The sequence below is a fragment of the Callorhinus ursinus genome, unplaced genomic scaffold, assembly GCF_003265705.2.
Source record: "Callorhinus ursinus isolate GAN/ISIS: 27379988/994484 unplaced genomic scaffold, GSC_fseal_2.0 scaffold3, whole genome shotgun sequence".
Classification (NCBI taxonomy): Eukaryota; Metazoa; Chordata; class Mammalia; order Carnivora; family Otariidae; genus Callorhinus; species Callorhinus ursinus.
The window spans coordinates 73,889,605-73,905,856 of NW_027397065.1; the positions used below are offsets into that span (position 1 = coordinate 73,889,605).

At 33.9% G+C, this 16,252-nt stretch overlaps 1 protein-coding gene across 4 annotated transcripts in view; it reads left to right on the forward strand.

The window, feature by feature from the left end:
• The window catches only part of CDH10 (cadherin 10), a 179,079-nt gene extending 167,541 nt beyond the window's left edge, over positions 1 to 11,538 (forward strand). For 2 of the 4 annotated variants that reach the window (XM_025867446.2, XM_073886998.1), the window contains exons 10-12: positions 3,036 to 3,144; positions 8,139 to 8,390; positions 11,020 to 11,538. In XM_025867446.2, the coding sequence (XP_025723231.1) occupies positions 3,036 to 3,144; positions 8,139 to 8,390; positions 11,020 to 11,510 (852 nt within the window). In that variant the 3' untranslated portion in view covers positions 11,511 to 11,538. The remainder of the gene's footprint in view (positions 1 to 3,035; positions 3,145 to 8,138; positions 8,391 to 11,019) is intronic. The other 2 variants (XM_073887002.1, XM_073887008.1) reach the window with 2 other exon arrangements.
• Positions 11,539 to 16,252: the final 4,714 nt, after the last annotated feature.

The following is a 16,252-nucleotide window of genomic DNA, read 5'->3' on the forward strand; positions in this document are numbered from 1 at the left end:
TATCTAAGCTCTAGGCCTTTGTCAGACCCCAAATATCCCTTTACATATTTCCATGGAACAATGTTGAGTTACTTACCTAACTGCTACTCTTCCCACAGCAAAACCTAAAACATTAAAACTTAGTGACCAGTTTTCTTACTTAAATATCTTAAAATTCATTTGTCATCCCACACTCCATTATGGTATGATCACTGAAAAAGCCCTCAAGCTGATTTGAGATTATTTTAGAACAGCCTAGTGAAAATATGAACCAATTTTATAACAGCTAAGAAGGTAAAATATAAATGACTTATCTGGGTCTATTCTTCATATGCTCAAAATGAATACCGGACATCACCAGTATTTGTTTGTTTGTTTTTTTCTCCATAATTGTGCAACTTATTTTATTGGAAATGAGTCAAAATGAACTTGTGTCCAGTAGGAATAAAATAACAAGTGCTTATATAGAGAGACCAGGGAGATGGTTTTATCTCCTTCATGTTACCAACTTCTGTTTTCTATTTTAACACCATCTTACATGCATATGGTATATGTACATACCCATATGTATGTGGTATATATACCAAAACAAATAAACAAACATATACCAAAACAAAATACACTTGATCCTTGAACAACGCATGGTTTATTTCTTTTATAACACTTAAAGAAAATATATCAGTGAATCACTAATTTTGAAACCAACAATGCTAACATCTTTTATTCAAATAACATTTTAATTAAGAATTTTTGTGTAAACCATTATAACTTCCTGTAGATATTTGCAAAGATGTGGCCATTTTGTTCTTGGAAATGTATTATTTTGGTTTATAAAAATAAACTGAAATTGTAATTTGTAATCACAGTTGAAAATGCATATTTATTTTAAGACATTATATTTCTTAAAAGACCATTAGCTCTACTTTTAAATTTCTTTCATATATATATATATATATATATATACTAACATATTAATCTTAATGATATATATAGAGAGAAACATAGAAGTTTTATTAAGTCTTCTACCTTTCTTGATGTTGTTTCATTTGTCATTTTTCCCTTTAACTTATTCTTATAAATCACGTTTTAAAAATAAAATCTTTTAGGGCGCCTGGGTGGCTCAGTTGATTAAGCGACTGCCTTTGGCTCAGGTCATGATCCTGGAGTCCCTGGCTCGAGTCCCACATCGGGCTCCCTGCTCGGCAGAGAGTCTGCTTCTCCCTCTGACCCTCACCCCTCTCGTGCTCTCTCTCTTTCCCTCATTCTCTCTGTCTCAAATCAATAAATAAAATCTTAAAAAAAATAAAATAAAATCTTTTAGACTGCTCGACAAACAAGTCAGTCAAGGATGATTTTGTAACTGAATTGACACCTCTTAAAGGGCATCAGCGAACACTTTTTATACATTTTTCTCTTAAATTCCTTCACATATGCACCATTTTTGGTTTTGTATTGGCTGGGTAAGCCATTAGCAATAAATCCTTGCTTTCTATTTAATCTTAAATCACCTCTAAAATTTCATTAAATAGTTATGTTATATTTTAAAATATATTTTAAGATTATTCAAAGTTTAAGTGATTTTTGGGGGCTGCTTATTCGTAGAGGATAAACATTTATCTTTGTTTGATACAATTATATTTCTTGTATTATTTTGAAATAAGTGGTTAGTGTTGTAATTAAATAGGGAGTAGCTAAAATTTATCACATTTTTATTTTTATAAGATAATTTAAAAGAAAATTAATTGAATACAGAAGAGTTAAAATAACTCCTTAATTTTTTTATAATTATGTGATATTTTAAACTTGAAATCTCTTTTTATATCAACAAAACAACAGTAACAAATATTTTCATCAAATATCGACACCCTGTTAAATAAGTCAAAGCAGTAAAGCATATTCCTTTTAGTTAAGCATAAATTTGGCCATTTATATAGGTATACAAATTGAACAACTTCTGAACCTCTCTTGCAATATTAAGATATGCAAAAAATTATATAAAATGTTATACATATAAGTTAAGGACAAATTGGATATATATGCAAAAAAGTACATAGCCATATGTTACATATATATTTGTATAATATTATTAATCATGTATGTTCAAAGAAGTGATCTGATTATAGTAAAAGGTGTTACATTTTATGCTTTGTTCCCAGATAGCTTCTTATATTGTCTCTTACCCTAAAATAAATCAGAGATGATCTTTATAAAATAACCATTTCCCAGGGCGCCTGGGTGGCTCCGTCGTTAAGCGTCTGCCTTTGGCTCAGGTCATGATCTCAGGGTCCTGGGATCGAGCCCCACATTGGGCTCCCTGCTCCGCGGGAAGCCTGCTTCTCCCTCTCCCACTCCCCCTGCTTGTGTTACTGCTCTCGCTGTCTCTCTCTGTCAAATAAATAAATAAAATCTTTAAAAAAAAATAAAAAATAAAAAAAAATAAAATAAAATAACCATTTCCCATGGTATATATATACTGAATTAAAAAATGTAATTTTATTGACAATGCAAGTGAACCATTACTCTTAAAGTAGATCATAATCTTTAAGTCTTTCCTTTAAAAAGTTTTACATAGTATTATCTATAAAATCTGTACATTCTTCGAATAGTTTTTACTTTTGATAAAGAGAAAAGCCATAATCACAATAGTTTTCTAAATTTTTCCTCCATTAGATAAACTTTTCCAGATCAATGTTTAAATATATATGAAATAACCTACTCATGTCAAATGCTATATCTAAATTAATAAGACTGCAAAGAATATGATATTGTCATTTGTTATTTTGAAGCCATGGATAATATGTAGGAGAAATTGAGAAGGAGGGACAGCAAGAAACAGAGACAGAGAGAAGCAGAGAGGGGAGGGAGGGAAAGAGAGAGAGACTTTGTTAAAGTCAAAGTAATAATAAAAAAGATGGAATAAAATAAAGATACATGCGCAAGAAAGAAAATCAACTGCCTTTAAATTTAGACAAAATTGAATGTTAAAACATTACATATTGTAAAGCAGATTATACCCACAGAAGTTTGATAAATATGCATTTTTCTCTTTTTTGCAGCTAATACAGACTATAAGCGCAGTAGACAAAGATGACCCCTTAGGTGGACAGAAATTTTTCTTCAGTTTAGCTGCTGTCAATCCAAACTTCACAGTACAGGATAATGAAGGTAAATTTTAGAATGCTGTCATTATGATTTCAGGTGACATTTAATAAGAGCTTTTCTCCAAAGGAACAATTGCTATATGTTTTAATTTATTGATCTGTGTTACAAAATGTTGTTTTCATCAGATATTTAATGAGATATTAATTTCTTGCTTCTTTATATATTAATAAGATATACACTGTTCATTCTCTTAAATTGCAAAATAATAAAGATTTGAAATAAGTTTCAATATGAGTACTAATGAAAAGACTGAATCTTGAAAACATTAGAAAGCCTGGAAATAATCAGACACACTGGGTAGAGAAATGAATGATTCAGTGAGACCCTTGTGCAAATTTCAATGAGATTTAGTAGCAACAGATTCACCAAAGCCAAAAAGGCATGGAATATGGGTAAGAAGAAGTATCCATATTAGTCTGTGAGGGGTTTAAGTGCAAAAGCAGTTGCCAGGGCAAGATACACTATTCTTCTGGGCAATATGTAAATTTTATAATGTCTCTGTGATAAAAGATACTGAAATTGTATTTCTTGCATTCCCAAAGAGAGCAAAAACATATTTTAGAGGAAAAAATATGAAAATGCTTACTATTTTTAAAAAGCTGAACAACTTTATTCTTGGAAAAATATATATGGTAATTATTCTCATCTAAATAAAAGTGTATAGTTAGAGCTGTTTCCCCTTAATAAATTTATGTTAAACTAATTATATCAGCTGATCTTTTGTAAAAAAAGGCATACTTGTCTTAGGGTGAGTGTAGATATAGTTATTCTTAAAATAAATTTAATAACTACATTGACATATTTATAATACCTTCATAACAATGTATATCCCCTGGCAGAGCTAGATTGCTATATATCACCTCTAGGTGGCTTTCAGAATATCAGAAAGAAGTTTAAGATAACAGATAGTTTTACATTAACCCAATTATTCTTTGAGGTATTTGATATGGCAGAAAACTGCACAAATCAGTTGAAAAGAGGGCATCCACTGGTAACATCTGTATACTAAATCGTAGTTTCTGAAATGTCTCTTTTCCATCCCTCTGAACATCTAAATAACTGCAATGCGAAAAATTCTCATAGAATTGGCAGATAAGATACAAGATGTCTAGTTTCTTCTGATTATCAGCAAAACAGCACCCATCATTTTATTTGCTGAATCTGGCATCCTAAATATAGAACTTAGATGAGACATCCCTAGCACTGATTTGACAATATTATACCTCTTTCTAAGTGCATTTTAATGTATATTTTTGTTAAACTGGACCCCAACAAACCACCTCTCAATTTTAAAAAGCAGTAGAGACTTGAAAAAGTGTTATCACAGAATTTCACAGTTACTAGGTAAGCACCTCAAGGCTAATCTTAATTAATTTTTGATAAGTAGTGCCATCTTCCTATATTCAGAAGAGTTCCTGATCTTATATGAGTTACTCAAAGCAAGAGTTGAAGCCCTATGAATATAAATTTGAACATGTCACTATATAGAATACCACTAAAGTCAGACGGAATAAACTCACTATTCCAAAACTCACTATTCCAGAGTGCATAAACTCACTATTTTGTTATTGAGTGCATTTTGAAAAGAAAATCCAATGACATAGACATCACCTTATTGCTCTTCTTGAGAAAATGCCCTTGTGTTTATCTACATGTTCATCTTAGAAAACTTTAATTTTATGGTATCATTTTTTAAAATTAATTTCCTGCTTCTGTGATACCACACTTGGAGCTTTTGATTCTTAAAATTCCCATGCTTTTCACTAACTTATAGGTCAAAAGCCTAACTGTATGATGACTTTCTGAATATTTAATAAAGTGATTTGAATAGATGGGTTAGTTTAGGGTATAGCTTCATTTTATTCTTCAATATATTAAAAGTATTGTAGACAAAATTAAGATTTAGAAACTTTTAAAAAGTTAAAAAAGAATAAGGCAAGAAGTTTCTAAATATACCCGTATACCAACATCTGTTGTTTCTTGTGTTGTGGATTTTAGTCATTCTGACAGGTGTGAGGTGATATCTCATTATAGTTTTGATTTGTATTTTCCTGCTGATCAGTGATATTGAGCACCTTTTCATGTATCTGTTGGCCATCTGTATGTTTCCTTTGGAAAAATGCCTATTCATATCTTCTGCCAACTTTTTAATTGGATTATTTGTTCTTTGTTTTTGTTTTGGAGGGTTATTTGTTTCTTGGGTGTTGAGTTTTATAACTTCTTTAAATATTTTAGATATAAAATGTGTGTTTTTCATATATGGCCTTTATGATGTTGAGGTATGTTCCCTCTAAACCTACTTTGTTGAGGGTTTTTATCATGAATGAGTGTTGACTGAGGATGTGGAGAAAGGGGAATCCTCTTGCACTCTTGGTGGGAATGCTAGTTGGTGTAGCCACTCTGGAAAACAGTATGGAGGTTCCTGAAAAATTTAAAAATAGAAGTATCCTATGATATAGCAATTGCACTACTAGGAATTTACCCAAAGAATACAAAAATACTAATTCAAAGGGATGCACCCTAATGTTTATAGCAGCACTATCTACCATAGCCAAATTATGGAAACAGCCCTAGTATCCATCAACTGATGAATGGATAAAGAAGAGGTGGTATATATATATAAAATGGAATATTACTCAGCCACAAAAAAAGAATGAAATCTTGGCCATTTGCAAAGACATGGGTGGAGCTCCAGAGTATTATGCTAAATAAGCCAGTCAGAGAAAGACAAATACCATATGATTTCATTCATATGTGGAATTCAAGAAACAAAGCAAAGGAGTAAGGGGAAAAAGAGAGAAAGAGAGGCAAACCAAAAAATAACCAAGAAATAAACTCTTAACTATAGAGAACAAACTGATGATTATCAGAGGGGAGGTGGGTGAACAGGTAAAATAGATGATGGGGATTAAGGAGTGCACATATGATGGGCACCAGATGTTGTATGGAAGTGGATGAATTACTAAATTCTATGCCTGAAGTTAATATTACACTGTATGTTAACTGACTAAAATATAGCGCGCCTGGGTGGCTCAGTTGGTTAAGCGACTGCCTTCGGCTCAGGTCATGATCCTGGAGTCCTGGGATCGAGTCCCACATCGGGCTCCCTGCTCAGAGGGGAGTCTGCTTCTCCCTCTGACCCTCTTCCCTCTCGTGCTTTCTATCTCTCATTCTCTCTCTCTCTCTCTCAAATAAATAAATAAAATCTTAAAAAAAAAACTGACTAAAATATAAATAAAAACTTAAGAAAAAGAAAATAGGAAAAAGATATATACCCATGTACATATAAATATTTATTTTAGTGTAAGTTAGAGAATGGAAGAATTATATCCTAATACTTTTTGGAAGATAAGTCAAATTTGAAAAATTATCAGGATTAAATTTATTTTTTAAATTTGCTTATGTATATCTTCTATTTTGCTAATCCTCTTTCCTAGCTTTTATAGTTAACTGATGTAGTAGAAATAACTTCTTACTAATAATTTAGGAAATTACTGCTTTATGTTCAACCACTATACCTGCAAGAAATTTTCACCTTTCTTTTTTCTTGTTGTATTTGATTTAGCAATTGGCTGACTCACTCCCTTCCCTACATTAGCATTTTGAACAGGCTTATGGGATTGGCTAAAGAAGACTAAGTGCATTGGACAAACAGAATAGGAAATTATCATCCAAGTACATATTAATTTTTTTTAAATATTGATTACAGGGGCACCTGGATGGCTCAGTCAGTTAAGCAACTGAGCCCCAGAGCCCTGGGATCGAGCCCTGCATCGGGCTCCCTGCTCAGCAGGAAGCCTACTTCTCCCTCTTCTGCTCCCCCTGCTTGCTCGTTCTCTCGCTCTCTTTTTCTGTCAAATAAATAAAAGAAAAAATCTAAATATTGATTATAGAGGGTTAGGTGAAATCTTTTTTATTAAAACCACAGCCTCCATTTAAGAATACTGGGTGTTATCAGATAAAAAAAATAACTGTAGCAATATACTAGTTAGTAGGATGCTTGGGTTTATTAAATCCTTACATCTGTCTATGCATTTATTAAGTAATCCATATCAGTGGTCATCCACCAATACCTTGATTTATAGATTATATTCATTTTAATGGGTAGAAATCAAACTTCAGAAACATTAAATAACTTGCTGGGGCACCAGGGTGGCTCAGTTGGTTGAGCATCCTACACTTGACTTAGGCTCAGGTCATGATCTGAGAGTTGTGGGATTGAGCCCTGCATCAGGCTCTGTGCTCAGTGTGGAGTCGGCTTGGGATTCTCTCTCTTTCCTCTCCCTTTGCCCCTCTCCCTGCTCACACTCTCTTTCAATATGAAATAAATAAATAAATAAATAAATAAATAAATAAATAAAATCTTTAAAAGAAAAAAAAAAGGAAGGAAAAAATAAAGAAAAAAGGAAGAAGGAAAGAAAGAAAGAAAACAAAGAACTAATGAACGAACTTGTTCACCACTGTTTATATATTGTGACTCTTGAATGGTTTTGAGTGCATGATTGATTTTAAAAACGCAACTACACGTAAAATTTACTCATTCATATTTTTCTTCATGAGTATTGGATTAATGTGTGTTTTCTCTCTGTATGTGTGTGCACATGTATAAACATATATGCATATACAAATAAAAACAATTTACTATGATTTTTTCCTTGGTATGCTTATTTATATTTTCTGAAAACTCTGAAAAACAATATGCCATTATCCTCGCAGTCCCGGTAAAATGTTCACTTATAAAAATTCACCATCGTAAAAGCATTATGTGCGAAAAAGTTAGAAACCTGTCAAATAAGCAATCATAGTCGGAGACTCCTCAAATTAATTTATCTTACCTGTATTTTCAAATGTTGCATTGTAGGCATGTTACAGGAAAATTGATCTTCATTTAATATTTTACATAAACATCTCTTTACTTGTATTGTCAAGCCTGGGTGAGCAGCATGAGAGAAACTTACGGTCCCAAGCCATCTGTAATATGTTAAAATTTATTTTAGATAATACTGCCCGAATTTTAACCAGAAAAAATGGATTCAATAGACACGAAATAAGTACCTATCTCTTGCCTGTGGTGATATCAGACAATGATTACCCGATTCAGAGCAGCACGGGTACTTTGAGCATCCGAGTGTGCACCTGTGACAGCCAAGGCAACATGCAATCCTGCAGCGCCGAAGCCTTGCTCCTCCCCGCGGGCCTCAGCACGGGAGCGCTCATCGCCATCCTCCTCTGCATCATTATTCTACTGGGTAAGAAACCTCAAAGAGAACATGATTAGAAGGACGCCTGGGTGGCTCAGTCAGTTAAGTGTCCATCTTTGGCTCAGGTCATGATGCCGGCGTCCTGGAATGGAGTCCCGCGTCTGGCTCCTTCCTCAGCAGGGAGGCTGCTTCTCCCTCTGCTTGTGCTCTCTCTCTGACAAATAAATAAAATCTTAAAAAAAAAAAGGAAAGAAAATGTGATTATTTCCTGGACTGTTTACATTAGTGTATTTGTCAATAAGAAATTCTCTTATTAAAATAACTCCTCCCCCATTAACTCCAACATCTAAGATAGACCTAAGTTAATGACGGGATGTTGTTTATATTAAAATATTTTATCTGATCAGATAGTTATTACCTTTCTTTCTTAAATTATAAGACCGAAAGTTAGAGATATTCAAAACATTTTGCAAGGTTACACAATTTCTGAGTGGCTTAAACAAGGCAAGATACTTTGCTGTCTGTTATAGCTAGTTTTTCAGGAAATCTAAAGTTTATTTCCAGGTTTTTTTTTTTTTTTCATATGAGGGCTGGTTGGAGTCTTTCCATTGAAATCATGTTAAAATAGCCCTTTACCTGGTTCACTTTCCCCTGCAACAATAATACTTGATTTTATAACCTAGAGCAAATTGCTTTTTAACTGCTTTTGAATGAAAAATCAGATTAAGTTTACTCTCCAGTTGCCTTATCTTAAAACTATTGTGCATATTCCTATGACCCTAATCAAAAACATTGTATCTGACATTCTAAGAAGCAGTAAAATGAACTTGGATTTTGGAGCCAATCTTAGTTTCATTAGCCTCATTATTAGAACATTTTTTACCGGGTAAGATCATTTGGCTGACAATAAACAATCTAAGGTTTAAAATCTTCACATCATAAGTTTATGTGTGTGCATGAAAATATGAATTTAAGCAAAGTAAAATGTCATATTTTTCTCAAAGACTTGAAGAATAAACAATTTTTTTTCTCTCTTAGTGGTGGCCTATTTATTTTTTAACCACTTTGAAGATCAAGAATACTTATCAATGGATTAAAACCTTATTTTTTCTAGGCATTAAAAAAGTCCCTTCAGAGAAGCTTCAAGGCAGGTAGACTGACTGTCCTATGTTAATAAAAGAGAAAACAAAATTTAAGAGCCCTTCCCATACTAATGTAATTCTCTTAGTTCAGTCTGCTATAAGCATACCATAGACTGCATGGTTTCAACCCCAGAAATGTATTTCTCATAGTTTTGGAGGCTGGAAAGTCCAAAATCAAGGCACTGGCAGATTCCAAATTTGGTGAGGGCATACTTCCTAGTTTCAAGATGGCTGTCTAGGCTGTATCCCCACATGGCAGATGGCAATAATCTCTCTTGTTTCTTTTCATAAAAGCACTAATTCAATTCATGAGTGCTCTACCCTTTGACTTAACTACCCCCTAAAGACACCCCTTCCAAATACCATCACTTTGGGGATTTAGGCTTTAAACATGAATTTTGAGAGGACAGATTCAGTTCATAATGATAATAAATCCCATATTCTTTAAATGTTTCTTCTAAAGAAGCTATTAATAAACATAGATATTTCATCATACATATACCCGGTAAAATATTTTCCCTCTCTTTTCTTATTTAATTGAATTCAGATCTGTTACCCCAAATCATCATTCTCAAGGCTCATGTCCCAAGTATTTGGGGATAGTAAATGAGGGTGGAAAACTAATAACAGCCAGAGAGAATTTAACATTCTCCTATCTTTTATGCTATTATCATCATGATTAGTAAAATCATTATATTATTATTATTGATACCTTCTCAGGTATCAGTAGTAGGGAAATGTCCTTTCTGAATGATATACATTTCTATTTGTAAATCTCCAGTTGTTTGAGATATATCTAGCTAAGGTTCCTACATGCTTTCTGGAGGTAATTCAAGGTAGAAATTGAAATTTATTCTTTGCTATCATGTGATCTGATAACTTTCTTTTTGGTCTCATGTGTGATATATATTTCCATGTAATACCTCAAAGATTGATAAACCAATAGTGCCTAATCAGGAGGTCATTTGCCCTTCCCTTCTTTTAACAATGTAAGAAAAAATATCTATGCAAATCCATCAGCAAAACTATTTAACCAAAACCAACACTGTATCTTGTGAAGAATGCTGCATTTTCAATATTGTATAAGGATGTGCAAAATATGGGCATACTTTTGTCCTCAATTGTTTTATTTGAAGCTGAATTCAACTTGTGTCTATTTTTTATGTAACACCTTATGTCACTATTCAATGCAAAGTATAAATAATGTCTGTACAATCAGGAACTAACTTTAAACAGTTCTTAGGAAAATAGACAAAATATCTCACTGTATTTGAGAAATATCCCAGATGGCTTTAAAAATACATTAGAAACACTGCTTGCATACCCCACCCATCCTGGCTAAATCCTCAATTGCCTCTCTCCTTTCCACCCCTGCCCTCCCCAAATGATGGAAGTTCAAAATTAATCTAAAAATCCTAGCCTGTCCCCGAAAACCTAAATAACTCAAATTCCTCCACAGTACTTCCGCTCGTTATTTATATAGTGTTTTAGACGGACAGCTAATTAATCTTTTCTTTCTTTCTTTTTTTTTCAAGTCATAGTAGTACTGTTTGCAGCCCTGAAAAGGCAGCGAAAGAAAGAGCCTCTGATCTTGTCTAAAGAAGACATCAGAGACAACATTGTGAGCTATAACGATGAAGGTGGTGGCGAGGAAGACACTCAGGCGTTTGACATCGGCACCCTGAGGAACCCCGCAGCGATCGAGGAGAAGAAGCTCCGACGAGATATTATTCCGGAAACTTTATTTATACCTCGGAGGACTCCCACGGCTCCAGATAACACGGATGTCCGAGATTTCATTAATGAAAGGCTCAAAGAGCATGATCTCGACCCCACCGCGCCTCCCTACGACTCACTTGCAACTTACGCCTACGAAGGAAATGATTCCATTGCAGAATCTCTGAGCTCCTTAGAATCAGGTACTACTGATGGAGACCAAAACTACGATTACCTCCGAGAATGGGGCCCTCGGTTTAATAAGCTGGCGGAAATGTACGGTGGCGGGGAAAGTGACAAAGACTCTTAACCTAGGAGATAGATATAGATATATCTATATCTATAGATATATCTATAGATATATATATATATTCTATTCAAACAAGAGGAAGTAACTTGACGGACCCCGTCCCCACCACTTTACAATATTTGATATTCAGGAGAATTTTCCTGCCACTCAGCACAATTTTTTCCCATTTACTTTTTAATTTGTTCATTAATTACATTAATTCTTTTTCCTGTAGGATGTTTCATGGAATATATACGAAATTTTATTTAATCACTTCCAAGAGCCAAAGCTATGGAAATTCAGTGTTGTCCATCTTAGAAATAAAAGATAATTTCAGAAACATGAACAGGATAGTTCTCCCTTAAGCAACCTCACAAACAAGCCGCTTCTGTTAGATATACGTCCTGCCCTTGCAAATGAAGCTTTTAAAAAGGTGAAGAAAAACTTTAAGGTATATCCTGTTCTGTACATTAAATTAAAAAGAAAAAAACGTACATGTGGTGTTAGTAGGTGTGATTTGCAACCTGGTATACAAACGTTTGTGCAATTTAATTTCATCAAAATCTATCTGCTAATGTTTTATATTTATATTTTTGTATTTATTTTTAAAAAAAATAAACAAGTTTTTACAACTACCTTGTCTCCAGCTTCATTTTTTTCCCTAGGAAGAAAAGTTTCTCCATGGACTCACGATCTTGGTACAACATGACATTGAATGCAGGTAAGGGCCCAAAGTCATTATGGTTACTATTGAGACCTCTAGCCAAATTAACATGATTTAGGTAAGAATTCTTTTACCAGTGAGTTTTGTTATGCTCTGATTTGTGAAAAAGTTGTCATATTAAAAGTAATAGTCATGTATAGACCACTTAAAAATTTATCACAAGCCAATTTAAAACATGGCCATCTTTATGCTATCTCAAAATATCAACAATATAGTAATTTTGTTTTGTTCTATTCACTTAAATAATAACAAAGAATATTACATTTTCTTATTTTTGTATGACATTTGTGCTACTGAGGGTTATAGGTAATAATAGTTCAGACCGATTTCAGACTGAAATAATCCTTTAATGGAAAATACACTTACCTCCCATGGTGACTTTGAAAATGCATAGTAATGACAGTAATAATGCTGAATATTCCATTAAGATACAGCATTATGAATGTGTCAAGTTTTCAGAAATGTATTACATATTTATTTGTAATTAAGTCTGTTTTTCTGTCAATGAATGATTCAATAGAAAGGGAAAAAAAAAATACTGGCAGTTAATTATCTGGAGTTCCTGAGATTCACAGAGGCCAACTGCCACCAACTGATTTCTTGTTTCTCAAGCTCCAAATATGATTTATTTATAAATGGAGCACTCTGTTGGGCCTACGCTAGGAAGTCACATTCCCTGCTGAGTATATCATAAACAATACCAAAGATTTATGTGCTTTCCAATTAGTGAAAATGCTATGCTTTTGGAGTGAGAGTACAATACTGACATATCCTTAATGCAGAATTATTTATTTCAGTCTTCTTGAATGATATTTTTTCCCCCAACTTCCAGGGTGAAAAGGCACAAACTTCTCTGACTATAGACATTTTAGTTTGCATGGTAATATAATTACAAAAGAAAAACAACCCACGTGGTCTAGTTAAAATTAGTCACATTACAAGGCTGACATATCAAATCATAGTAAAACTTAACTTGTTTGACTTATTATATTCCAAGAACCCATTCATACAACCAGAAGCCTGACTGTTAAAAAGACAGAGCTTAAGGGGAATAAAAACTGAAATGAAGGGAGAGAAACGCCCTAGGATTATTCATTCAAATAAAATCAACAAAAAATGGAAAAGTTAGAAGAAGGTATATCTTATGAACATTTCACGTTAATTATGATTCAAATATAATATTCATTTGATTGAAAATTAGTTAAAAAATTTCGTGTTAGCTATTTTTATTAATATTTCATATCAGTAATTGGAATTCTTTTTTGAATATTTTTAATTATCTTCATTCAGATAATTTCAAACTGATATTAACTTGCCCTGTCACTTATTTTATCACCCACTTTTAATAAATTTAAAAATTGTGGCAGTCATCTCTAGTATCGTCAAATCAAGTTTCCAAAAATTATCCTGAAGGAGATTGATTAGCAGGTTTCTTTGGCAATAGAGGACCTATGTTGTACAGAAACCATTTTTTCAGAGTTCTGAAACAGTCCTTAATGACAGATATCCTATTATTTTTTGATAATGAAGGTGATATGTTAAATTTCTTGGAGAGCCTGAAATTAAAAAGGGTCCCTACAATGACTCTCATTGCTCAGACTCTCTCAGTAGTCTCCCTTGTATGATGCTTTCCCAAAGAATGCCCAATACGGAGATTACTCTATGTCCAATTTTTTTTATATTGGAAATGGGGAAAATGCCTCTCAGTATCGTGTAATTGATTATATCAGACAACTGTGGGTCTTTCATTTTTATTCATCCATTTATTCATTCATTAAATATTTTGAGCACCTTTTATAAAAATCAAAGGGTGTTCCTGACCCTAGAGATGTAATAATAAATTGTAGATAAGTTTTATATATGTTAATAACTCCTCTATTAGTGAAAATGAAAAAAAATAAGATTGTTATTAAAACACTCCTAATTTTTAACAAAATACTTAACTTTCACTGTTATTAATTTTTTTAAACACAGAGAAAAATTATTCTATCATCCTTTTTCATGTTTTAAATATTCAAGATAAGTGAATAAAATGATTTATAATCTTTGGTCATCAGAAATGGTGATTAAGTCAATTCTCATTGGTTTTATTTTAAAAAAAATATCAAAGAAAGTTTATGGAAAGATAAATTAATGCTCTTAGGCTGAAATTTTTCTCAATATGTCAAGTAGATACTGTCACACAAGTGCAAAAGTTCTAGAGATTTATTAGTAGACTTAAACATATAAATTATGAATAATTAACTGTTTAAAATAGTATAAAATAAAAAATTTAAAAGTCCCTAAGATTTAGGATTGAGAATTAGGAATATCTGAGTTCAGTGATAAATACATCTACCGAAGTATCTATATATATTGCCTTCATAATGCCTTCACCAGCTACAACCCCCTCTCTACTGGCCATCTGTTGCCTGAAACCCGCTGACCCTAGCCTGCAGTTCCCTTGTTCCAGGACCTTGCGCCTGGGCAGCACCCCTAGGCGGCGCTGCAGGAATACCTCGGCAAGCTCCCTGGTGGCCGCAAAAGAATCTCCCTGACTCAGATCTGCCGGAGTGAAGCTTGCTACCGAGTTCGAAATAAAGTGGACCGTTGGTCTCCTTGTATCATCTCTCCAGATGCTGGGACTCTCCCATTGCTTTGAAAGAGTGCAGTATTGGTTCAGGGAGAGGGGCTCAGCCCTTACACTTGATCCACCAAGTTATACTGCAGGTTGTAAATAGTGTAAGACAACAGCATCTATTTGCAAGGGCTGTCTTTCCCCTTTTACTCCAACGTTATGCCCAAGTTCAAGACTTTGCAATCATTCATACTGTTTCTTGTAAATCCCACATTCAAGACGTTGAATTCATTTCATTTTTAAAACATGAACAGGATCCCATCACTTCTCATCATTTCCATTACTCTGCCCAACACCCCTTTTCTCAATTACTAGGAGCAATTAACTTCCTACATGGTATCTCTGTTGTCACCTTCCCCACTTACACTCTACTGTCAGCATTGAGGTCTCTGAAATATTTTCAAAATAAATTTCCCTTTGGTTGTTCCCTGGTTCTAAACTCTACTCTTTCCTCATTTTACTGAGTCAAAGGCAAAATCCTTATAATATCCTTTTTTTTTTAAAGATTTTATTTATTTATTCGAGAGAGAGAGAATGAGAGATAGAGAGCATGAGAGGGGGGAGGGTCAGAGGGAGAAGCAGACTCCCTGCTGAGCAGGGAGCCCGATGTGGGACTCGATCCCGGGACTCCAGGATCATGACCTGAGCTGAAGGCAGTCGCTTAACCAACTGAGCCACCCAGGCGCCCCTCCTTATAATATCCTTAAAGCTTCTGCAAAGCCCTTTGATCTCTTCTCCCATTTATTCACCGTGCCACTGACTCTGCTGTTTCTCCTTGCCTTCACGAGTTTACACTGACCATTTCTCTTCACCAGCTGTGTCCCTACCTTCTGCAAATTCTTTATCAAATAAGAAAAATATCTTGGGGTGCCTGGGTGGCTCAGTCGTTAAGCGTCTGCCTTCGGCTCAGGTCATGGTCCCGGGGTCCTGGGATGGAGCCCCCATCAGGCTCCGTGCTCCACGGGAAGCCTGCTTCTCCCTCTCCCACTGCCCCTGCTTGTGTTTCCTCTCTCTGTCTCTCTCTCTCCGTCAAATAAATAAATAAAATCTTAAAAAAAAGAAAAATATCTTTATTAAATGTTATTTTTAACTTGAGGTCTTACCCTGTCCAAACTACTTGAAAGTTACAGACTGTCCTATTGCTCTTATACTGCATATGTTTTCTCCCTAACACTACTGTCTTTTAACATGTTCTATTACTTACTTGTTTACTATGATTACTTTCTGTCTCTCTCAAATAGAATCTAAAATTCATGAGAGTATGGATTTTGTGTTTTGTTCATTGTAATGCACCATAGACAGAATTAGATCTGTTTAGGTGCTCAATAAACATTTGTTGGAAGGATTAATAAATATTGTACTATTGGATTTATCGCATATTATACTTAATTTTACAGGTATGCGTATAGATAAACATATTCT